A 25,944-nucleotide genomic window follows, 5' to 3' on the forward strand; every position below is an offset into this window, starting at 1 on the left:
GTGATTTTTAAAATCACTGTTGATAAGTAAAGTTACTTTTTCAATACTTTAAAATGCAGACATAAATTCTTTCTGTGATTGAAATCTGTGACTATTTTATTTATTTCTCTTAGGTGTATGAAATAACAAATTTATAAGGCAAGTCGCCTTCAGCTGATTAAGCAAATTACAAATCCCACAACTGATATTAATTCCCCCCCCCCCCCCCCCCCTAACAAAAAATGTGGTGTTCAAAAAGGCTGGGCAACACAATATACTATAGGTTATAGGGGGTAATTCCAAGTTGATCGCAGCAGGAAATTTTTTAGCAGTTTGGCAAAACCATGTGCACTACAGGGGAGGCAAATATAACATGTGCAGAGAGAGTTAGATTTGGGTGGGTTATTTTGTTTCTGTGCAGGGTAAATATTGGCTGCTTTATTTTTAAACTGCAATTTAGATTGCAGATTGAACACACCACACCCAAATCTATCTCTTTCTGCACATGTTATATTTGCCTCCCCTGCAGTGCACATGGTTTTGCCCAACTGCTAAAAAATTTCCTGCTGCGATCAACTTGGAATTACCCTCATAGTTGCCACAAAGCAATGGATGTCAGACATACCTCATCTCTCTGATGAAATAAAGCATGATAATTACGTACCCCCAAACAGTCCCAATTTTGGTGGGACCATCCCAATTTGAGGGGATTGTTTGTCAGTCTTTGGGGCGTTGGGAAGTTTTGCCCTATCTTAGATACTGGATTCAGACGCCTCCAGTGCATGAGGCACATGATTAGTGGTTTGGAGGGCTGGGCGGTGGCTTAGTACTTCAGAAATGCTAAGCACAACCCCCAGGGATGTAGCCACTACCACTGTGACATAGTCAAGTCTGCGTAATTCCATAATTTTTATTGTTGAGGGTATGCTGCTATTTTACTCCTGCACAGTACTTGGCTATGCCATCCTTAATGTATCAATTTTTCATGTATACATTTTTTATATGTATACATTTTTCTCTAACGTCCTAAGTGGATGCTGGGGACTCCGTCAGGACCATGGGGTTTAGCGGCTCCGCAGGAGACAGGGCACAATAATAAAAGCTTTAGGATCAGGTGGTGTGCACTGGCTCCTCCCCCTATGACCCTCCTCCAAGCCTCAGTTAGATCTTTGTGCCCGGCCGAGAAGGGTGCAATCTAGGTGGCTCTCCTGAGCTGCTTAGAATAAAAGTTTAAGTTAGGTTTTTTATTTTCAGTGAGTCCTGCTGGCAACAGGCTCACTGCTACGAGGGACTTAGGGGAGAGAAGTAAACTCACCTGCGTGCAGGATGGATTTGCTTCTTAGGCTACTGGACACCATTAGCTCCAGAGGGAGTCGGAACACAGGTCTCACCCTGGGGTTCGTCCCGGAGCCGTGCCGCCGACCCCCCTTGCAGATGCCGAAGTTGAAGAGGTCCAGAGGTCCAGAAACAGGCGGCAGAAGACTTTCAGTCTTCATAAGGTAGCGCACAGCACTGCAGCTGTGCGCCATTGTTGTCAGCACACTTCATACCAGCGGTCACTGAGGGTGCAGGGCGCTGGGGGGGGCGCCCTGGGCAGCAATGTATTATACCTTTTTTTATGGCTAAAATACATCACATATAGCCCTTGAGGCTATATGGATGTATTTAACCCCTGCCAGATCTCACAAACTCCGGGAGAAGAGCCCGCCGTTTTAGGGGGCGGGGCCTATTCTCCTCAGCACACGGCGCCATTTTCCTGCTCAGCTCTGCTGTGAGGAAGGCTCCCAGGCTCTCCCCTGCACTGCACTACAGAAACAGGGTTAAAACAGAGAGGGGGGGCACTTATTTGGCGATATGATTACATATGTGAAAATGCTATAAGGGAAAACACTTGTATAAGGGGTTGTCCCTGTATAAATTATAGCGGTTTTGGTGTGTGCTGGCTAACTCTCCCTCTGTCTCCCCAAAGGGCTAGTGGGGTCCTGTCCTCTATTAGAGCATTCCCTGTGTGTGTGCTGTGTGTCGGTACGTGTGTGTCGACATGTAGGAGGACGATGTTGGTGAGGAGGCGGAGCAAATTGCCTGTATTGGTGATGTCACTCTCTAGGGAGTCGACACCGGAATGGATGGCTTATTTAGGAATTACGTGATAATGTCAACACGATGCAAGGTCGGTTGACGACATGAGACGGCCGGCAAACAAATTAGTACCTGTCCAGGCGTCTCAGACACCGTCAGGGGCTTGTAAAAACGCCCATTTACCTCAGTTGGTCGACACAGACACGGACACTGACTTCAGTGTCGACGGTGAAGAAACAAACGTATTTTCCTTTAGGGCCACACGTTACATGTTAAGGGCAATGAAGGAGGTGTTACATATTTCTGATACTACAAGTACCACAAATAAGGGTATTATGTAGGGTGGGAATAATCTACTTGTAGTTTTTCCTGAATCAGATAAATTAAAGTGTGTGATGATACGTGGGTTTCCTCCGATAGAAAATTATTGGAGGTATACCCTTTCCCGCCAGAAGTGAGGGCGAGTTGGGAAACACACCTTAGAGTGGATAAGGCGCTCACACGCTTATAAAAACAAGTGGCGTTACCGTCTCCAGATACGGCCGCCCTCAAAGAGCCAGCTGATAGGAAGCTGAAAAATATCCTAAAAAGTATATACACACATACTGGTGTTATACTACGACCAGCAATCGCCTCAGCCTGGATGTGCAGAGCTGGGGGGGCTTGGTCGGATTTCCTGACTGAAAATATTGATACCCTTGACAGGAACAATATTTTATTGACTATAGAGCATTTTAAGGATGCATTTCTATATATGCGAGATGCGCATTCTGGCATCAAGAGTAGATGTGATGTCCATATCTGCCAGACGATGTTTATAGACATGACAGTGGTCAGGTGATGCAGATTCCAGACGGCACATGGAAGTATTGCCGTATAAAGGGGCGGTCCATCGGACCTGGTGGCCATGGCAACAGCTGGAAAATCCACTTTTGTTACCCCAAGTCACATCTCAGCAAAAAAGGACACAGTCTTTTCAGTCTCAGTCCTTTCGTACCCATAAAGGCAGGCGGGCAAAAGGCCAGTCATATCTGCCCAGGGTCAGAGGAAAGGGAAGAAGACTGCAGCAGGCAGCCCATTCCCAGGAACAGAAGTCCTCCACAGCTTCTGCCAAGTCCGCAGCATGACGCTGGGGCCATACAAGCGGACTCAGGTGCGGTGGGGGGTCATCTCAAGAGTTTCAGCACGCAGTGGGCTCACTCGCAAGTGGACTCCTGGATCCTACACGTAGTATCCCAGGTGTACATTGGAAATTCGAGACGTCTTCCCCTCACAAGTTCCTGAAGTCTGTTTTACCAACGTCTCCCTCCGACAGGGAGGCAGTATTGGGAAAAAAATTCACAGGCTGTATTCCCAGCAGGTGATAATCAAAGTACCCCTCCTACAACAAGGGAAGGGGTATTATTCCACACTATATTGTGGTACTGAAGCCAAACGGCTCGGTGAGATCTAAAAGATTTGAACAATTACATACAAGGGTTCAAATCAAGATGGAGTCACTCAGAGCAGTGATAGCGAACCAGGACGATATGGTGTCACTGGATATCAGTGACGCTTACCTACATGTCCAAATTTTGCCCTTCTCACCAAGGGTATCTCAGGTTCGTGGTACAGAACTGTCACTATCAGTTCAGACGCTGCCGTTTGGATTGTCCACGGCACCCCGGGTCTTTACCATGGTAATGGCCGAAATGATGATTCTTCCTAAAATAAATATGGACGCTTTCCTAATAAGGGCAAGGTCCAGAGAACAGTTGGCGGTCGGAGTAGCACTATCTCAAGTAGTTCTACGACAGCACGAGTGGATTCTAAATATTCCAAAATCGCAGCTTTTTCTGACGACACGTCTAATGTTCCTAGGAATGATTCTGGACACAGTCCAGAAAAGGATGTTTTCTCCCGGAGAAGAAGGCCAGGGAGTTATCCGAGCTAGTCAGGAACCTCCTAAAACCAGGAAAAGTATCAGTGCATCATTGCACAAGGGTCCTGTGAAAAATGGTGGTTTCGTACAAAGCGATCCCATTCGGTAGATTTCACGCAAGAACTTTTCAGTGGAATCTGCTGGGAAAATGGTCCGGATCGCATCTTCAGATGCATCAGCGGATAACCCTGTCTCCAAGGACAAGGGTGTTTTCTTCTGCGGTGGCTGCAGAGTGCTCATCTATGAAAGGGCCGCAGATTCGACATTCAGGACTGGGTCCTGGTGACCACGGATGCCAGCCTGAGTGGCTGGGGAGCAGTCACACAAGGAAAAAATTTCCAGGGAGTGTGATCAAGTCTGGAGACTTCTCTCCACATAAATATACTGGAGCTAAGGGCAATTTACAAGGCTCTAAGCTTAGCAAGACCTCTGCTTCAAGGTCAGCCGGTATTGATCCAGTGGGACAACATCACGGCAGTCGCCCACGTAAACAGACAGGGCGGCACATGAAGCAGGAGGGAAATGGCAGAAACTGCAAGGATTCTTCGCTGGGCGAAAAATCATGTGATAACACTCTCAGCAGTGTTAATTCCGGGAGTGGAAAACTGGGAAACAGATTTCCTCAGCAGGCATAACCTCCACCCGGGAGAGTGGGGACTTCAGCGGGAAGTCTTCCACATGATTGTAAACCGTTGGGAAAAACCAAAGGTGGACATGTTGGCGTCCCGCCTGATCATAAAACTAGACAAATATTGCGCCAGGTCAAGGGACCCTCAGGCAACAGTGGTGGACGCTCTGGTAACACTGTGGGTGTACCAGTCAGGGTATGTGTTCCCTCCTATGCATCTCATACCAAAAGTACTGAGAATCATAAGAAGGAGATGAGTAAGAACGATACTCGTGGTTCCGGATGGGTCAAGAAGGACTTGGTACCCGGAACTTCAAGAGATGCTCACGGAAGAACCGTGGCCTCTACCTTTAAGAAAGGACCTGCTCCAGCAGGGGCCTTGTCTGTTCCAAGACTTACCGCGGCTGCGTTTGACGGCATGGCAGTTGAACGCCGGATCCTGAAAGGGCATTCCAGATGAAGTCATCCCTACCCTGGTCGAAGCCAGGAAGGATGTAACCGCAAAACATTTTCACCGCATTGGCGAAAATATGTTGCGTGGTGTGAGGCCAAGAAGGTCCCTACAGAGGAATTCCAACTGGGTCGTTCCTACATTTCCTGAAAACAGGACTGTCTATGGGCCTAAAATTAGGGTCCATTAAGGTTCAAATTTCGACCCTGTCGAATTTCTTCCAGAAAGAACTGGCTTCAGTGCCTGAAGTTCAGACGTTTGTAAAAGGGGTACTGCATATACAGCCTCCTTTTGTGCCCCCAGTGGCACCTTGGGATCTCAATGTTGTTTTGAGTTTCCTAAAGTCACATTGGTTTGATCCACTCACCACTGTGGAATTAAAATATTTCACATGGAAGGTGAAAATTCTATTAGCCCTGGCTTCAGCCAGGCGTGTGTCAGAATGGGCGGCTTTATCATATAAAAGCCCTTACTTAATTTTTCATTCTGACAGGGCAGAATTGAGGACTCGTCCTCAATTTCTCCTTAAGGTGTTTTCTGTTTTTCACATGAACCAACCTATTGTGGTACCTGCGGCTACTAGGGACTTGGAGGACTCCAAGTTACTTGACGTTGTCAGGGCCCTGAAAATATATGTTTCCAGGACGACTGGAGTCAGAAAATCTGACTCGCTGTTTAGCCTGTATGCACCCAACAAGATGGGTGTTCCTGCTTCTAAGCAGACGATTGCTCGCTGGATTTGTAGTACAATTCAGCTTGCACATTCTGTGGCAGGCTTGCCACAGCCAAAATCAGTAAAAGCCCATTCCACAAGGAAGTGGGCTCATCTTGGGCGGCTGCCCGAGGGGTCTCGGCTTTACAACTTTGCCGAGCTGCTACTTGGTCAGGGGCACACCCTGACTGAGGAGGACCTGGAGTTCTCTCATTCGGTGCTGCAGAGTCATCCGCACTCTCCCGCCCGTTTGGGAGCTTTGGTATAATCCCCATGGTCCTGACGGAGTCCCCAGCATCCACTTAGGACGTTAGAGAAAATAAGAATTTACTTACCGATAATTCTATTTCTCGTAGTCCGTAGTGGATGCTGGGCGCCCATCCCAAGTGCGGATTGTCTGCAATACTTGTACATAGTTATTGTTACAAAAATCGGGTTATTCTTGTTGTGAGCCATCTTTTCAGAGGCTCCTTCGTTGTTATCATACTGTTAACTGGGTTCAGATCACAGGTTGTACGGTGTGATTGGTGTGGCTGGTATGAGTCTTACCCGGGATTCAATATCCTTCCTTATTATGCACGCTCGTCCGGGCACAGTATCCTAACTGAGGCTTGGAGGAGGGTCATAGGGGGAGGAGCCAGTGCACACCACCTGATCCTAAAGCTTTTATTATTGTGCCCTGTCTCCTGCGGAGCCGCTAAACCCCATGGTCCTGACGGAGTCCCCAGCATCCACTACGGACTACGAGAAATAGAATTATCGGTAAGTAAATTCTTATTTTCAATTTATTATTTAGTTACTTTATCTGGGGTTCAGTATGATATACCGGCGGCTGGGATGCCGGACGTCAGTGTACTGACAACGGCATCCCAGACGCTAGTATGCCGGCATCATGGTTAGCGCAAAGTGTCCCCTTGCAGGCTTGCTGCGCTTTCCACAGGTTCTATTCCCACTCTATGGGTGTCATGGACACCCACGGGTGGGAATAGACCCTGTTAGCTGGGATTCCGTCTGGCGGCATGGTCAGTGGTCGGGATTCCGGTATCTGTATCCTGGCCGCTGGGATCCCAACTGCTGGCAACCTAACTGCATCCCCTTTATTGTAACAGTAAAAATAAAAGTCACATGCAATATATCAAGCGTTCCGGCTATCGGGATAATTTTTTTGTATTTCACTTCATCCTAGACATGAAAGACTGCTATTACTTTTGATAACTGCTGTCCAGTAAGAGATTAAAGTAATTAAAATAATTCTATATCCTTTATCTAAAGAAATATTTTTTACAGTATAAGATGTGAATGTTTAATTTTCTTATTAAGTATTGTCTATTTATAAACTTTTTTCCTCAACATTAGTAAAACTGAAATCCTAAATGTATTTTTTTTTCCGTTCCTCTGTGTATACTTATATTGCCCATATAAAATAATATCAATTGTTTTTACTGCCCCAAGAATCAGTCCCTTAGTTTGGTGTTCCATGTGCAGTTAGAGTACCAGCATGCTTTAGATCTTAAATATATGGTGTGGGCTCATATATATGAAATATAATACACATTTTATTTGAAAACTTAAGCAAGACCTTAGAAGAACTAAATGGCATCACATTTTATTTTCCAGAAAACGGACAAGCAGGAGCTTGCAGGCAGTGTTGAAGCAATTAGTATCACTGAACCTTTACCACAACCTTTGCCGTTTCCACCAAACCTTGCAAGATCAAACTCCCCAAAACTTGACCCTTCTGAGGTGTACAAGAAATCAAAAAACATCTTTGAAGATAAACGTGAGTACTTTCAGCCTTGAATCATCAGGCCACCCAAATAGCTGTCTTAGGATTCGGAATCCAAGTTGCAGCGTAAAATAAAGCTGTTCAGCATTTGTGGGCTACATGCAAAAGCAGACAGTATTTACCCTGCATGCAACAGAAATAAATAAATGTATTTGCATCTCTTCCGTTTACATGTTTTGTTGCAGGAGCAAAGATGCTCCTTTTTATTTATTTATTTTCTGGTTTTGTTACCAACTCTGAATCAGCCCTTTAGTCTTCAACTCAGTAGCGCACGCAGGAAGGGTGTCTGAGTACCCAGAAACCCCACCACCTGATCAGTACTGGCCAGCAGACACTCTGTCTACATCTCCGACCTGAGGATGGCTGTTATGAGCCGGCTGGACACTGACAGAGAGCTGCTATTAGTGTCACTGTCAAGTGCAGTACTGCTGGGGGTCTCTAGATGCCCCCATCTCCACTTGTGCTTTCCCAACTGCAAGAAGTCACAAACTGAACGCTGAGCTGACATGAGGCATGCCGCTCTGAGGCAGGAGCACGAAGCTTGGGGGAAATACCTGACACAGGGGTGTTCAGAGATAACACCTAGGGGCTGGGATCCTACAGAGGAAGTAAGTTTTAGCTTTGTGTGTGATCTATCTACAGTCTCTCTCTCTCTAGGTAGTTTCCATCTATCTACAGTGTCTCTCTCTCTAGGGCAGGCATTCCCAACCACGGTCCTCAAGGCACACTAACAGTGCAGGTTTTAGTGATATCCAGGCTTCAGCACAGGTGACTTAATTAGCAGCTCAGTTATTTTGACTGTGCTGCAGCCTGGATATCACTAAAACCTGCACTGTTGGTGTGCCTTGAGGACCGTGGTTGGGAATGCCTGCTCTAGGGGTTTCTACATTTATCTCTATCACAATTCTACATCTATCTATCTATCTATCTATCTATCTATCTATCTATCTATCTATCTACAGGGCTGGCGACGGGTGGAGAGGTGTCAAAGGGGACACCTGTACCAGGCCCCATGGACCAGAGGGTCCCACGGATATACCAATTAGTGCCTTGCAAGGATGTGGGCCATCTTAACCAAATATGGCAGTGAGCTATAGGCGGTGTGGGCGCAGCTGCAGAGTGACAGGAGCCTCCCACACACAGTGACTGTGCGCTGCAAGTGTGCACCCGCTCTTCCGGGTCCAGCTCTGTTGCAGGCAGTTATGTGACATGGCAGCAGCTCCGCTGTCCAGGATTCCTGTGCCCCAGGCCGGACTCTTCTGGTGGAGTGTGAGGGCCATATGGTACCTGCTGTGCAGTGTTCAGGTCTGGATACTGGGTAGTGCAGCGCAGGTGAGTCTCTCCCCGGGGTAAGAGTGGATTGGTGAGGGGATACAGGGCTTTGGGATAGGGTGGGGGAGCTGGGAATGCAGCATGGAGTCATTGGGGAGAGACAGAGTGTTGGGTTTTGTGGAAAGAAGGAGAGAGGGAGACACAGACTGTGGCATGTGTGGGGGAGAAAGGATGAGATTATACATATTTCTATATGTTTATAAATATTTATTAATAGTTTCTTATATATTTATTTATTAACAGTTCCTTATATAGCGCAGCATATTCCGCTGCGCTTTACAATTATGTCAAATACAGTTGCACTTCAATCTACTGTATCTATCTAGATAGATAGATAGATAGATATAGATAGATTATATATATATATATATGTATATCTATATATATGTATATCTATATATATATATATATGTATATCTATATATATCTATATATATATATATATATATATATATGTATATCTATCTATATATATATATATATATATATATATGTATATCTATATATATCCAAGCGAGGACGTGGCACTCGTGCATAACAAAATCACATACTCCGATGTATTTTGTAACGTTTCAGTGGACTCACCACTGTCGTCAGACTTTATTGAATAAAACACATAAAACATACCTTTTTAAACCACCCACGTGAAATCCCTCAGCTGATCCACGCCCGAACATCCGGGCGGGGGCTGCGGAAATGATGTCATAATGCCATTAGCATATTACGTGCATGATGGCTTCATGCACGTAATATGCTAATGGCATTATGACATCATTTCCGCAGCCCCCGCCCGGATGTTCGGGCGTGGATCAGCTGAGGGATTTCACGCGGGTGGTTTAAAAAGGTATGTTTTATGTGTTTTATTCAATAAAGTCTGACGACAGTGGTGAGTCCACTGAAACGTTACAAAATACATCGGAGTATGTGATTTTGTTATGCACGAGTGCCACGTCCTCGCTTGGATATATTTATTACTTTTTACGGAGGCACCGGCGATGTGTTTCGTTATATGGAGTGCCTGACCTTTCTCCTTTTATATATATATATATATATATATATATCTATATATATAGATATAAATATAGATATATAGATATATAAGTGATGTGCACCGGACATTTTTCGGGTTTTTTGTTTTGGTTTTGGGTTCGAACGCGTTTTGCCAAAACCTCACCGAATTTTTTTTGTCGGATTCGGGTGTTTTTTTAAAAAAAACCTAAAAAACAGCTTAAATCATTGAATTTGGGGGTCATTTTGATCCCATAGTATTATTAACCTCAATAACCATAATTTACACTCATTTTCAGTCTATTCTGAACACCTCACACCTCACAATATTATTTTTAGTCCTAAAATTTGCACCGAGGTCGCTGGATGGCTAAGCTAAGCTACCCTAGTGGCCGACACAAACACCTGGCCCATCTAGGAGTGGCACTGCAGTGTCACGCAGGATGGCCCTTCAAAAAATACTCCCCAAACAGCACATGACGCAAAGAAAAATGAAAGAAAAAAGAGGTGCAAGATGGAATTGTTCTTGGGCCCTCCCACCCACTCTTATGTTGTATAAACAGGACATGCACACTTTAACCAATTCATCATTTCAGCGACAGGGTCTGCCACACGACTGTGACTGAACTGACTGGTTGGTTTGGGCCCCCACCAAAAAAGAAGCAATCAATCTCTCCTTGCACAAACTGGCTCTACAGAGGCAAGATGTCCACTTCATCATCATCGTCCGATTCATCACCCCTTTCACTGTGTACATCCCCCTCCTCACAGATTATTAATTCGTCCCCACTGGAATCCACCATCTCAGATCCCCGTGTACTTTCTGGAGGCAATTGCTGCTGGTGAATGTCTCCATGGAGGAATTGATTATAATTCATTTTAATGAACATCATCTTCTCCACATTTTCTGGAAGTAACCTCGTACGCCGATTGCTGACAAGGTGAGCGGCGGCACTAAACAGTCTTTCGGAGTATACACTGGAGGGAGGGCAACTTAGGTAGAATAAAGCCAGTTTGTGCAAGGGCCTCCAAATTGCCTCTTTTCCCTGCCAGTATACGTACGGACTGTCTGACGTGCCTACTTGGATGCGGTCACTCATATAATCCTCCACCATTCTTTCAATGGTGAGAGAATCATATGCAGTGACAGTAGACGACATGTCAGTAATCGTTGGCAGGTCCTTCAGTCCGGACCAGATGTCAGCATCAGCAGTCGCTCCAGACTGCCCTGCATCACCGCCAGCGGGTGGGCTCGGAATTCATAGCCTTTTCCTCGCACCCCCAGTTGCGGGAGAATGTGAAGGAGGAGATGTTGACAGGTCGCGTTCCGCTTGACTTGACAATTTTCTCACCAGCAGTTCTTTGAACCCCTGCAGACTTGTGTCTGCCGGAAAGAGAGATCCAACGTAGGTTTTAAATCTAGGATCGAGCACGGTGGCCAAAATGTAGTGCTCTGATTTCAACAGATTGACCACACGTGAATCCTTGTTAAGCGAATGAAGGGCTCCATCCACAAGTCCCACATGCCTAGCGGAATCGCTCAGTTTTAGCTCCTCCTTCAATGCCTCCAGCTTCTTCTGCAAAAGCCTGATGAGGGGAATGACCTGACTCTGGCTGGCAGTGTCTGAACTGACTTCACGTGTGGCAAGTTCAAAGGGCAGCAGAACCTTGCACAACGTTGAAATCATTCTCCACTGCGCTTGAGACAGGTGCATTCCACCTCCTTTGCCTATATCGTGGCCAGATGTATAGGCTTGAATGGCCTTTTGCTGCTCCTCCATCCTCTGAAGCATATAGAGGGTTGAATTCCACCTCGTTACCACCTCTTGCTTCAGATGATGGCAGGGCAGGTTCAGGTTTTTTTGGTGGTGCTCCAGTCTTCTGTACGCGGTGCCTGTACGCCGAAAGTGTCCCGCAATTCGTCTGGCCACCGACAGCATCTCTTGCACGCCCCTGTCGTTTTTTAAATAATTCTCCACCACCAAATTCAAGGTATGTGCAAAACATGGGACGTGCTGGAATTTGCCCAGATGTAATGCACGCACAATATTGCTGGCGTTGTCCGATGCCACAAATCCCCAGGAGAGTCCAATTGGGGTAAGCCATTCTGCGATGATCTTCCTCAGTTGCCGTAAGAGGTTTTCAGCTGTGTGTATTCTGGAAAGCGGTGATACAAAGCGTAGCCTGCCTAGGAACGAGTTGGCGTTTGCGAGATGCTGCTACTGGTGCCGCCGCTGCTGTTCTTGCAGCGGGAGGCAATACATCTACCCAGTGGGCTGTCACAGTCATGTAGTCCTGAGTCTGCCCTGCTCCACTTGTCCACATGTCCGTGGTTAAGTGGACATTGGGTACAACTGCATTTTTTAGGACACTGGTGAGTCTTTTTCTGACGTCCGTGTACATTCTCGGTATCGCCTGCCTAGAGAAGTGGAACCTAGATGGTATTTGGTAACGGGGGCACACTACCTCAAGAAATTGTCTAGTTCCCTGTGAATTAACGGCGGATACCGGACGCACGTCTAACACCAACATAGTTGTCAAGGCCTCAGTTATCCGCTTTGCAACAGGATGACTGCTGTGATATTTCATCTTCCTCGCAAATGACTGTTGGACAGTCAATTGCTTACTGGAAGTAGTACAAGTGGTCTTCCGACTTCCCCTCTGGGATGACGATCGACTACCAGCAGCAACACCAGCAGCAGTAGGCATTACACTCAAGGATGCATCGGAGGAATCCCAGGCAGGAGAGGACTCGTCAGACTTGCCAGTGACATGGCCTGCAGGACTATTGGCTTTCCTGGGTAAGGAGGAAATTGACACTGAGGGAGTTGGTGGTGTGGTTTGCGCGAGCTTGGTTACAAGAGGAAGGTATTTACTGGTCAGTGGACTGCTTCCGCTAACGCCCAAAGTTTTTGAACTTGTCACTGACTTATTATGAATGCGCTGCAGGTGACGTATAAGGGAGGATGTTCCGAGGTGGTTAACGTCCTTACCCCTACTTATTACAGCTTGACAAAGGCAACACACGGCTTGACACCTGTTGTCCGCATTTCTGTTGAAATACTTCCACACTGAAGAGCTGATTTTTTTGGTATTTTCACCAGGCATGTCAATGGCCATATTCCTCCCACGGACAACAGGTGTCTCCCCGGGTGCCTGACTTAAACAAACCACCTCACCATCAGAATCCTCCTTGTCAATTTCCTCCCCAGCGCCAGCAACACCCATATCCTCATCCTGGTGTACTTCAACACTGACATCTTCAATTTCACTATCAGGAACTGGACTGCGGGTGCTCCTTTCAACACTTGCAGGGGGCGTGCAAATGGTGGAAGGCGCAAGCTCTTCCCGTCCAGTGTTGGGAAGGTCAGGCATTGCAACCGACACAATTAGACTCTCCTTTGGGATTTGGGATTTCGAAGAACGCACAGTTCTTTGCTGTGCTTTTGCCGCAAGTCTTTTCTTTTTTCTAGCGAGAGGATGAGTGCTTCCATCCTCATGTGAAGCTGAACCACTAGCCATGAACATAGGCCAGGGCCTCAGCCGTTCCTTGCCACTCCGTGTCGTAAATGGCATATTGGCAAGTTTACGCTTCTCCTCAGACGCTTTTAATTTTGATTTTTGGGTAATTTTTTTACTGATCTTTTGTGTTTTGGATTTTACATGCTCTGTACTATGACATTGGGCATCGGCCTTGGCAGACGACGTTGATGGCATTTCATCGTCTCGGCCATGACTAGTGGCAGCAGCTTCAGCACGAGGTGGAAGTGGATCTTGATCTTTCCCTATTTTTTTAACCTCCACATTTTTGTTCTCCATATTTTAATGCGCACAACTAAAAGCCACCACAGGTATACAATGTAGATGGATGGATAGTATACTATTATTACTTACTAGGTGCTTCATCGCGCCCTACGGGCGCTCTTCACACCGTCGCAAGGGGCTACGCCCCCTTAACCCTTGCATGCCTTTCTGGGGTTTAATATTTGTATTATATGGAGTATTACCTGCATTCCTTTGTTAGTGGTTAAATATTGCACAATGAAAGGGCGTGCGATGGTGAAGGAGGCGCAGCCCCTTGCGACGGCGTGAACAGCACCTGCAGGGCACGATGTACAGAATGTAGCGGGTGCGGGGGGGACTGCGGATGGTGTCTGTAGATGCTGCGGGTGGAGGGGAGGCAGAAGTGGGGGTGGGGCCCGATGGGGAAGGTTCAGGAGGTGCTGCGCGTGGGGGAGGGGCAGAGGAGTGGGGGATGCAGATGGGGGAGGGGTCCGGAGGCATCGCAGGTGGGGGAGGGGCAGGGGTGCCACGGGTGGGAGAGGGGCAGGTGTGGGGATGTTGTGGATGGGTGAAGGGTTCCGGAGGTGCTGTGGGATGGGAAGGGACGGGTGTGCCGGGGGTTGGGTAGGGGACCGCAGGCACCATGGGTAGGGTAGGGGCAGGTACGGGTGTTGCGGCGGATGGGAAAGGAGGTCTGGAGGTGCTGCAGGTGGTGGAGGGGCAGGTCCAGGGGTGCCATTGGTGGGGGAGGGGTGGGTGAGGGGGGGACCGCTGATGGAGGAGGGTGTCTGCAGATGCTGCGGGTGGAGGGGGGCAGGTGTGGGGGGAGACGTATAAGGGGGGTGAATGGTGGAAGGGGCCTGGAGGTGCTGTGGGTGGTGAAGGGGTGGAGGAGTGGGAGCCACGGGTGGTGTAGGGGGTCTGGAGGCACAGCATGTGGGGGAGGGGTGGAGTGCCGCATGTGGTGGAGGGGAAGGTGCAGAGGTGTGGTGCATTGGGGAGAGGTCTGGAGGCGCTGCGGGTACTGTACATGCCATAAAAGGTAGTTGGAGGGTATGCAGTAACAGGGCCAGGACAGGGGTGACAGGGTCAGTACAGGGTTGACGGGGCCAGGACAGGGGTGACGGTGCCAGGATAGGGGTGACGGGGCCAGGACAGGGGTGACGGGGCCAGGACAGGGGTGACAGGGCCAGGACAGGGGTGACAGGGCCAGGACAGAAATGATAGGGACAGGATAGGGGTGACAGGGCCAGGGTAGGGGCGGCAGGACCAGGACAGGGGTGACGGGGCCAGTATAGGGTTCACAGGGCAAGCACAGGGGTGACAGGGCCAGGATAGGGGTAACAGGGCCAGCATAAGGGTGACAGGGCCAGGATAAGGGTGAAAGGGCCAGAATAAGGGTGGCAGGGCAAGGCCAGGGACATGACAGAACACAGGGCACGGGAGAGATTGGTATTAGGGAAAAACAGTGGTGACAGACAGATGTGTCTTACCGGAGTCACTGCTGCTGGCTGCTGCTGTTCCATTCCAACCTGTTGGGATCTGCTGCTGCTGGAGACTTGGCATGGCTGACTCTCTCAGGCTGGAGTCCTGCTTTCTCTGCCAGTCCGCATCCCCCCCCCCCCCCTCCTCAGTCACACACCGCAGACCTCGCGCAGCTGCCGGGCACTGTGGTAAGGTGAGACTGGAAATGACTGGTTAGCCCCCAGGAGATGCTGCGGCTGGAGGGAGGAGGGGGTCATAGCATGCACGTGGCGCGGACCTCACGGCTTCCGGGCACTGTGGTAAGGGGAGACTGGGAGTGACTGGTTAGCTCCCAGGAGATGCTGCGGCTGGAGGGAGGAGTGGGTCAGAGCCTGCAAGCAGCTCGGATTTCTGCAGCGCTACCCGCCAGCTAAAGTGTGTGAATGAGCTGGGCGCACTCCACTGCGGGTGGCAGCGCTGCAGCTAGCGGTGGGGTTGCTGGGGCTGGAGATAACAGAGGCAGTATGGAACCTGCACAGCGGCAGGTGCCTCACTAAACTGCAGCTAAGAAGCGTGGAGTGTGTCAGAAAGTGACGCTCCTCCGCACCAGAGAGACCCTGCTGAGTATGCCGATGTGGGGGGTCAAGCACACAGTGAGCCGGTGCCCGTCTGTCTGTATGACATACCCCTCACACACCCCCATACCTCCCAAATGTCCCGATTTTCGCGGGACAGTCCCATTTTTTGGGGTCTGTCCCGCTGTCCCACCCGCGGGTCGCAGTGTCCGGCGGTGGGGGGGGGCAGTTGGAAAGCTCCTGTACTCGCTGTTCTGCTTAGCAGAGCAGCGGTGAATAGTGGAGACAGAGGGAGAGGGGGCAGCAGGGGGTACGGATTAATGGGGGGGTTCCAGCAGCAGAGCCGGATTAAGGGGGGGGGGGGCGGGGGGATACGTACCATTGGCCCCACAGTTTTAGAGGCCCCCCCGGCTGGAGTAGCTCTGTCCCAGCTCAGAAGCTCCCCCCCCCCCCGTCCTGCCAGCAACAGTGGCAGCATTGTGCTACAGTCAGCACACGCTGCTGCATATTGGCAGGTCTGTGGTGTTGCAGGGAGGCAGCAGTCTCCCTGCTTTCTTCTCCCTGTGCGGGTGTGTAGGGGGGAGCGACCACCTCCTCTGGATTTAGCCCTAGCTGAGGGGCCAAAATCCCATAAAAAAAATAAAAACAAAAATCGGAATTTGCATAAGGGGGCGTGGCCGCGCGGTCCGCGATTAGGCCACGCCCCCAACCCCCAGCAGGCACAGCAATGAGATAGGGCTCCCCTGTCTCAAGTGCCCTGGGCCCCCCGGACTCATAATCACAGAGCGCTGGGCATGCCCCCTCACTGACGAAAACGGGGACCCTCCCGTGAAGCCACGCCCCCCTTTTCGCCGAGTGTTTCCCTCCTTCTGCCTGGAGAAAGCTCCTGCAGAAAGCTGGGAGGTATGCAGCCCTGTCTGTGACATGCCCAATGCCCATGCTATCTGCTTCTGCTCCTAGTCTCCTGTAGATTTGGCCAGATCTCTGTGACTCATTTGAATAACTCCGCCCACTGTTGTGACTCCGCCCAGCGTTAGCAAATGAATCACAAGGTCACAGAATAGGGCTATTATATAGGAGATACTTATGGACGACGAGTGACGACACAGAGGTAGGTACAGCCGTGGCCTACCGTACTGCTGCTTATATTTATATATAATATACTTTGTAACGGACCTGGTGGACACTGTCAGCAGACTGCTAAACTAGTATGAAGAAAGAAAAAAAAAAACACCACAGGTATACAATGTAGATGGATGGATAGTATAGTATTACTTATACTTATGGACGACGAGTGCACTGACGACACAGAGGTAGGTACAGCCGTGGCCTACCGTACTGCTGCTTATATATATAATATACTGTATAACGGACCTGGTGGACACTGTCAGCAGACTGCTAAACTAGTATGAAGAAAGGAAAAAAAAAACACCACAGGTATACAATGTAGATGGATGGATAGTATAGTATTACTTATACTTATGGACGACGAGTGCACTGACGACACAGAGGTAGGTACAGCCGTGGCCTACCGTACTGCTGCTTATATATATATATATATATAATATACTGTATAACGGACCTGGTGGACACTGTCAGCAGACTGCTAAACTAGTATGAAGAAAGAAAAAAAAAACACCACAGGTATACAATGTAGATGGATGGATAGTATAGTATTACTTATACTTATGGATGACGAGTGACGACACAGAGGTAGGTACAGCCGTGGCCTACCGTACTGCTGCTTATATATATATAATATACTGTATAACGGACCTGGTGGACACTGTCAGCAGACTGCTAAACTAGTATGAAGAAAGGGAAAAAAAAAACACCACAGGTATACAATGTAGATGGATGGATAGTATAGTATTACTTATACTTATGGACGACGAGTGCACTGACGACACAGAGGTAGGTACAGCCGTGGCCTACCGTACTGCTGCTTATATATATATAATATACTGTATAACGGACCTGGTGGACACTGTCAGCAGACTGCTAAACTAGTATGAAGAAAGAAAAAAAAAACACCACAGGTATACAATGTAGATGGATGGATAGTATAGTATTACTTATACTTATGGATGACGAGTGACGACACAGAGGTAGGTACAGCCGTGGCCTACCGTACTGCTGCTTATATATATATAATATACTGTATAACGGACCTGGTGGACACTGTCAGCAGACTGCTAAACTAGTATGAAGAAAGAAAAAAAAAACACCACAGGTATACAATGTAGATGGATGGATAGTATAGTATTACTTATACTTATGGATGACGAGTGACGACACAGAGGTAGGTACAGCCGTGGCCTACCGTACTGCTGCTTATATATATATAATATACTGTATAACGGACCTGGTGGACACTGTCAGCAGACTGCTAAACTAGTATGAAGAAAGGAAAAAAAAAACACCACAGGTATACAATGTAGATGGATGGATAGTATAGTATTACTTATACTTATGGACGACGAGTGCACTGACGACACAGAGGTAGGTACAGCCGTGGCCTACCGTACTGCTGCTTATATATATATAATATACTGTATAACGGACCTGGTGGACACTGTCAGCAGACTGCTAAACTAGTATGAAGAAAGAAAAAAAAAAACACCACAGGTATACAATGTAGATGGATGGATAGTATAGTATTACTTATACTTATGGACGACAAGTGCACTGACGACACAGAGGTAGATACAGCCGTGGCCTACCGTACTGCTGCTTATATATATATAATATACTGTATAACGGACCTGGTGGACACTGTCAGCAGACTGCTAAACAAACTAGCATGAAGAAAGAAAAAATAAACACCACAGTGTTTTTCAGGCAGACAAACGTATACTGGACTGGTGGTCAATGTCAGCAAAACTGTGCACTGTACTCCTGCTATAACTGCTCCCCAGTCCCCACAATTAGGCAGTGTGAGCAGAGCAGTGCACTCAGCACAGATATATCATGCAGCAGTGCAGCACACTGAGTGAGCACAGCCACAGATATGGTGGAGCGTTTTTTTCAGGCAGAGAAACAAAGGATTAAAATCACTGGTGGTATAATCAAAACCCTGCACTGTACTCCCTAACAGCTGCTCCCCGTCCCCAATCCTCCCCACAATTATAACAATGTCACTCTTAGACTTAGTCTTTTCTATTACGGAGAGGACGCCAGCCACGTCCTCTCCTATCAATCTCAATGCACGTGTGAAAATGGCGGCGACGCGCAGCTCCTTATATAGAATCCGAGTCTCGCGAGAATCCGACAGCGGGATGATGACGTTCGGGCGCGCTCGGGTTAACCGAGCAAGGCGGGATGATCCGAGTCGCTCGGACCCGTGTAAAAAAAAGGTGAAGTTCGGGCGGGTTCGGATTCCGAGGAACCGAACCCGCTCATCACTAATATATATATATATATATATATATATATATTTATGATGGAAGGGCAGGCAGTTGTTACAGGTGTTTCTCCGCAAGGTGTTCAGTAGGTGACAGCTGGTATAGGCTTCCGTCGGTGTTATCTGCAAAGAAAATAGTTTGGAGTCATATTAAACACGCTGCATCATTTATTTCCTACCTAAGCAAAAGTAATACTTTTTCTCTGGATATTATTTTTCTCCACATGTAGCAATATACAGGTTGAGTATCCCTTATCGAAAATGCTTGGGACCAGAACTATTTTGGATATCGGATTTTTCCTTATTTTAGAATAATTGCATACCATAATGAGGTATCATGGTGATGGGGCCTAAGTCTAAGCACAGGATGCATTTATGTTTTATATACACTTTATACACACAGCCTGAAGGTCATTTTAGCCAATATTTTGAATAACTTGTGCATTAAACAAAGTGTGTGTACATTCACACAATTCATTTGTTTCTTATACACACAGCCTGAAGGTCATTTAATACAATTTTTTAATAACTTTGTGTATTAAACAAAGTTGCTGTATATTGAGCCAGCAGAAAACAAAGGATTCACTATCTCACTCAAAAAATTCGGTATTTCGGAATATTCCGTATTTCGGAATATTTGGATATGGGATACTCAACCTGTATAAATGGACATATAACACATTGCTACCCTAGCAGTTGTATTTGATGTGTTACATGTCAGTTTATAGTTTGCCACATTTGTACAATCGACTAATGAATATCTTTGTAACATTTGCATATTACATGGAGATAAATACATATATAAACTTCCACTAATTCTTCCCTTAGCAATCTGATGAAAGTAGATCAGCTAGTGAAGTATAACTCTAATTGTATTATGCACCCTCTGAGGTTAATTGTGTGCACATATGGGAGATACCTGCTGTGATCCCTCCATGGTACATCTGGGGCATCCTTAATATTTGTGGGTACTCTCTGATCATGGCTGTTGTAGGGGGATAGCCCACAAATATTGAATGCTAAATCTGTCCCTTTTGGAGGAATTTCAGACAGTTTACATAGAGTGGTAAATAAAAATTGGAGATACATTGGATGTAATGGACAAAATTCTATAAATTAGAGGGCACTTGGGTGGATTACCGAATGCTGTTGTTCTATATACTATAAAGTCTAGCTGCTAATAAGATTAACCCCCACCTTATTATATACCTGTTCAGCATGTCTAAGCAATCGGGTAACAATAGTAGGAGATGGGAAATTGCTGAGTGCTTGATCTCAGGTCCGGCATTGGACCTTGCCCTCAGATCTCATCAAACTGCTCCCTCTATACAGTAAATATAGGTTACACGTACTGTATACTGATAAAGAATAAACCCTGCATTATACTTACCCGTACCTCCCAACATACCTGTCCCAAGAACCAGGACCCTGTGTGTGCAAAAGGTGAGCGCATCTGATAAAGGAGCAGAGCCTAATGAGGAAAGGGGGTGGGGCCTTGCAGTACCCCTATCTGCATTACTGTGAGGGCGTACCTAGCACTCTCACAGATGCGGGACAGTTGGGTGGGAGGTATGTACCTTCCTGACATTCAGCTCCCAATAACCCGTGTATGCATTTTATTCTTTCATTAGGGAAGCACTATATAGAAATATGTTAGCGTAAGACACCACCATTATTAGAAGATGCCTGCCTATTACTGAGCTAATAATAAATAAGGAACAGTATTATTACCTGCTCTGGAAGCTGGTGCCTTGGGGGCCCGCGCCTTTTATAATCGTCTTCTTTTGCAGCCTGATAAGTACAATGTAAATGTTATTCTATATTTAGCCAATACACATAGTGGCTTATGCAGAGCTGAAGTCTGTGCATGGAGCATATGTTGCTTGTTATCGCACTGCGCATATTCCATGACCAAGCATACACAGCTATAGCCAATGCAGAGTCATACCATCTCAGACACATTGCCACTTGTGTAGAGTTTGCAGCACTAGGCATTCTCCTGTAGGCTCACAGAAGGAGTTACAATGCATTGCATGCTATACAGAGCTGTGCACACACCTAAGTACACCTGTTGTCTGACTGATCTTTTGTATCCGGCATAGATACGGCTGGCTCACATGCAGACTAATAATGATGCTGGTCTGCCAGGTAAAGAGCTAGGTCACATGCAGACTAATAATGATGCTGGTCTGCCAGGTAAAGAGCTAGGTCACATGCAGACTGATAATGATGCTGGTCTGCCAGGTAAAGAGCTAGGTCACATGCAGACTGATAATGATGCTGGTGTGACAGGTAAAGAGCTAGGTCACATGCAGACTAATAATGATGCTGGTCTGCCAGGTAAAGAGCTAGGTCACATGCAGACTAATAATGATGCTGGTCTGCCAGGTAAAGAGCTAGGTCACATGCAGACTGATAATGATGCTGGTCTGCCAGGTAAAGAGCTAGGTCACATGCAGACTGATAATGATGCTGGTCTGCCAGGTAAAGAGCTAGGTCACATGCAGACTGATAATGATGCTGGTCTGCCAGGTAAAGAGCTAGGTCACATGCAGACTGATAATGATGCTGGTGTGACAGGTAAAGAGCTAGGTCACATGCAGACTGATAATGATGCTGGTGTGACAGGTAAAGAGCTAGGTCACATGCAGACTGATAATGATGCTGGTGTGACAGGTAAAGAGCTAGGTCACATGCAGACTGATAATGAAGCCCGCTATGGAACCAAGTATAATGATAGTGGTCACAGAGCTGTGTATAACTCTGACCTTGCTGCCAGTAGAGCCACCCAAAATATCCTAAGGATCCAGCTGACAGGGCATGAGTTCACACATGCTACAGCCACAGGACATTCAGTGAATACCTATTTGCAAGCTGGTACTCCTTGCCATAGAGGGAAACTGGGCTCTGAGGACCACAACCACTCCCATTAGGCCCATTATAATGAATGGGCCTATTACAAAAGACATACAGAAACTGGAGTTTCCGCACATGTAACAGACCCATTACTGATAATGAATAGACAAAGATTCAAATCATCACAAAGATGTATCTGTAGCAGCTTATTGTGGAAAGTGTTTTCTTTTTCTGAAAAAAAATAAGAATTTACTTACCGATAATTCTATTTCTCATAGTCCGTAGTGGATGCTGGGACTCCGTCAGGACCATGGGGAATAGCGGGCTCCGCAGGAGACAGGGCACATCTAAATAAAGCTTTTAGGATCACATGGTGCGTACTGGCTCCTCCCCCTATGACCCTCCTCCAAGCCTCAGTTAGGTACTGTGCCCGGACGAGCGTACACAATAAGGAAGGATCTTGAATCCCGGGTAAGACTCATACCAGCCACACCAATCACACCGTACAACTTGTGATCTGAACCCAGTTAACAGTATGATAACAAAAAACGAAGTAGCCTCTGAAAAGATGGCTCACAACAATAGTAATAACCCGATCTTTGTAACAATAACTATGTACAAGTATTGCAGACAATCCGCACTTGGGATGGGCGCCCAGCATCCACTACGGACTATGAGAAATAGAATTATCGGTAAGTAAATTCTTATTTTCTCTAACGTCCTAGTGGATGCTGGGACTCCGTCAGGACCATGGGGATTATACCAAAGCTCCCAAACGGGCGGGAGAGTGCGGATGACTCTGCAGCACCGAATGAGAGAACTCCAGGTCCTCCTTAGCCAGAGTATCAAATTTGTAAAATTTTACAAACGTGTTCTCCCCTGACCACGTAGCTGTTCGGCAAAGTTGTAATGCCGAGACCCCTCGGGCAGCCGCCCAAGATGAGCCCACTTTCCTTGTGGAGTGGGCCTTTACAGATTTAGGCTGTGGCAGGCCTGCCACAGAATGTGCAAGTTGGATTGTGCTACAGATCCAACGTGCAATCGTCTGTTTAGACGCAGGAGCACCCATCTTGTTGGGTGCATACAATATAAACAACGAGTCAGATTTTCTGACTCCAGCTGTCCTTGAAATATATATTTTTAATGCTCTGACAACGTCCAGTAACTTGGAGTCCTCCAAGTCGCTAGTAGCCGCAGGCACCACAATAGGCTGGTTCAAGTGAAAAGCCGAAACCACCTTAGGGAGAAAATGAGGACGTGTCCGCAGTTCTGCCCTGTCCGAATGGAAAATCAGATATGGGCTTTTGTATGATAAAGCCGCCAACTCTGAAACTCTCCTGGCTGAAGCCAGGGCCAATAGCATGGTTACCTTCCATGTAAGGTATTTTAAATCTACCGATTTTAGAGGCTCAAACCAATGAGATTTGAGAAAATTCAAAACTACGTTCAAATCCCACGGTGCCACTGGAGGCACTATTGGGGGTTGTATATGTAGTACACCTTTGACAAAAGTTTGTACTTCAGGCACTGATGCCAATTCCTTCTGGAAGAAGATTGATAAGGCCGAAATTTGAACTTTAATGGACCCCAATTTTAGGCCCATAGACAATCCTGCTTGCAGGAAATGTAAGAATCGACCCAATTGAAATTCTTCCGTTGGAGCCTTCTTGGCCTCACACCACGCAACATATTTTCGCCAAATGCGGTGATAATGTTGTACAGTCACTTCCTTTCTAGCCTTAATCAAGGTAGGAATAACTTCCTCTGGAATGCCCTTTTCTTTTAGAATCCGGCGTTCAACCGCCATGCCGTCAAACGCAGACGCGGTAAGTCTTGGAACATACAAGGTCCCTGCTGAAGCAGATCCCTTCTTAGAGGTAGAGGCCATGGATCCTCCGTGAGCATCTCTTGAAGTTCCGGATACCAAGTTCTTCTTGGCCAGTCCGGAGCCACCAGTATTGTTCTTACTCCTCTTTTCCGTATAATTCTCAGTACCTTTGGTATGAGAGGCAGAGGAGGGAACACATACACTGACTGGTACACCCACGGTGTTACCAGAGCGTCCACAGCTATTGCCTGAGGGTCTCTTGACCTGGCGCAATATCTGTCCAATTTTTTGTTGAGGCGAGACGCCATCATGTCCACCTTTGGTCTTTCCCAACGGTTCACAATCATGTGGAAGACTTCTGGATGAAGTCCCCACTCTCCCGGGTGAAGGTCGTGTCTGCTGAGGAAGTCTGCTTCCCAGTTGTCCACTCCCGGGATGAACACTGCTGACAGTGCTATGACATGATTCTCCGCCCAGCGCAGAATCCTTGCAGCTTCTGTCATTGCTCTTCTGCTTCTCGTGCCGCCTTGTCGGTTTACGTGGGCGACTGCCGTGATGTTGTCCGACTGGATCAACACCGGCTGACCCTGAAGCAGTGATTTTGCCAGGCTTAGAGCATTGTAGATCGCTCTTAGCTCCAGTATATTTATGTGAAGGGACGTCTCCAGGTTTGACCACACGCCCTGGAAGTTTCTTCCCTGTGTGACTGCTCCCCAGCCTCGTAGGCTGGCATCTGTAGTCACCAGGACCCAGTCCTGTATGCCGAATCTGCGGCCCTCTAACAGATGGGCACTCTGCAACCACCACAGGAGAGACAACCTTGTTCTTGGTGACAGTGTTATCCGCTGATGCATGTGCAGATGCGATCCGGACCATTTGTCCAGCAGATCCCACTGAAATGTCCGTGCATGGAATCTGCCGAATGGAATCGCTTCGTAAGAAGCCACCATCTTTCCCAGGACTCTTGTGCATTGATGTACTGACACAGTTCCTGGTTTTAGGAGGTTCCTGACAAGTTCGGATAACTCCCTTGCTTTCTCCTCCGGGAGAAACACCTTTTTCTGAACCGTGTCCAGAATCATTCCCAGGAACAGCAGACGAGTTGTCGGGGTCAATTGAGATTTTGGAAGATTCAGAATCCACCCGTGTTGCTGAAGCACTACCTGGGTTAGTGCTACACCGACTTCCAGCTGTTCTCTGGACTTTGCCCTTATCAGGAGATCGTCCAAGTAAGGGATAATTAATACGCCTTTTCTTCGTAGAAGAACCATCATTTCGGTCATTACCTTGGTAAAGACCCGAGGGGCCGTGGACAAACCAAACGGCAGCGTTTGAAACTGATAATGACAGTCTTGTATCACGAACCTGAGATACCCTTGGTGTGAGGGGTAAATTGGGACATGCAGATAAGCATCTTTTATGTCCAGGGACACCATGAAGTCCCCTTCTTCCAGATTCGCTATCACTGCTCTGAGTGACTCCATCTTGAACTTGAATTTCTGTATGTACAGGTTCAAGGATTTCAGGTTTAGAATAGGTCTTACCGAACCGTCCGGCTTCGGTACCACAAATAGTGTGGAATAATACCCCTTTCCCTGTTGTAGGAGGGGTACCTTGACTATCCCCTGCTGAGAATACAGCTTGTGAATGGCTTCCAAAACCGACGTCCTTTCTGAGGGAGACGTTGGTAAAGCAGACTTTAGGAACCGGCGAGGGGGAGACCTTTCGAACTCCAACATGTAACCCTGAGATATTATCTGCAGGATCCACGGGTCCACTTGTGAGCGAGCCCACTGATTGCTGAAAATCTTGAGTCGACCCCCCACCGCTCCTGAGTCCGCTTGTAAAGCCCCAGCGTCATGCTGATGGCTTTGTAGAACCCGGGGCGGGCTTCTGGTCCTGGGCAGGGGCTGCTTGCTGCCCTCTCTTACCCTTTCCTCTGCCTCGCGGCAGATAAGACTGTCCTTTTGGTCGCTTGTTTTTATAGGAGCGAAAGGACTGCGGCTGAAAAGACGGTGTCTTTTTCTGTTGGGAGGGGGTCTGAGGTAAAAAAGTGGATTTGCCGGCAGTTGCCGTGGCCACCAGGTCCGAAAGACCGACCCCAAATAATTCCTCTCCTTTATATGGCAATACTTCCAT

General features: G+C 47.4%; 1 protein-coding gene across 3 annotated transcripts in view; it reads left to right on the forward strand.

Annotated features, from left to right (window-relative positions):
* The window catches only part of MAGI3 (membrane associated guanylate kinase, WW and PDZ domain containing 3), a 676,662-nt gene that overhangs the window by 463,763 nt on the left and 186,955 nt on the right, over nt 1–25,944 (forward strand). For all 3 annotated transcript variants that reach the window (XM_063955402.1, XM_063955400.1, XM_063955401.1), the window contains one exon: nt 7,388–7,550. In XM_063955402.1, coding sequence (XP_063811472.1) covers nt 7,388–7,550 — 163 coding nt within the window. The remainder of the gene's footprint in view (nt 1–7,387; nt 7,551–25,944) is intronic.

This window comes from Pseudophryne corroboree, chromosome 2, assembly GCF_028390025.1.
Source record: "Pseudophryne corroboree isolate aPseCor3 chromosome 2, aPseCor3.hap2, whole genome shotgun sequence".
Lineage (NCBI taxonomy): Eukaryota > Metazoa > Chordata > Amphibia > Anura > Myobatrachidae > Pseudophryne > Pseudophryne corroboree.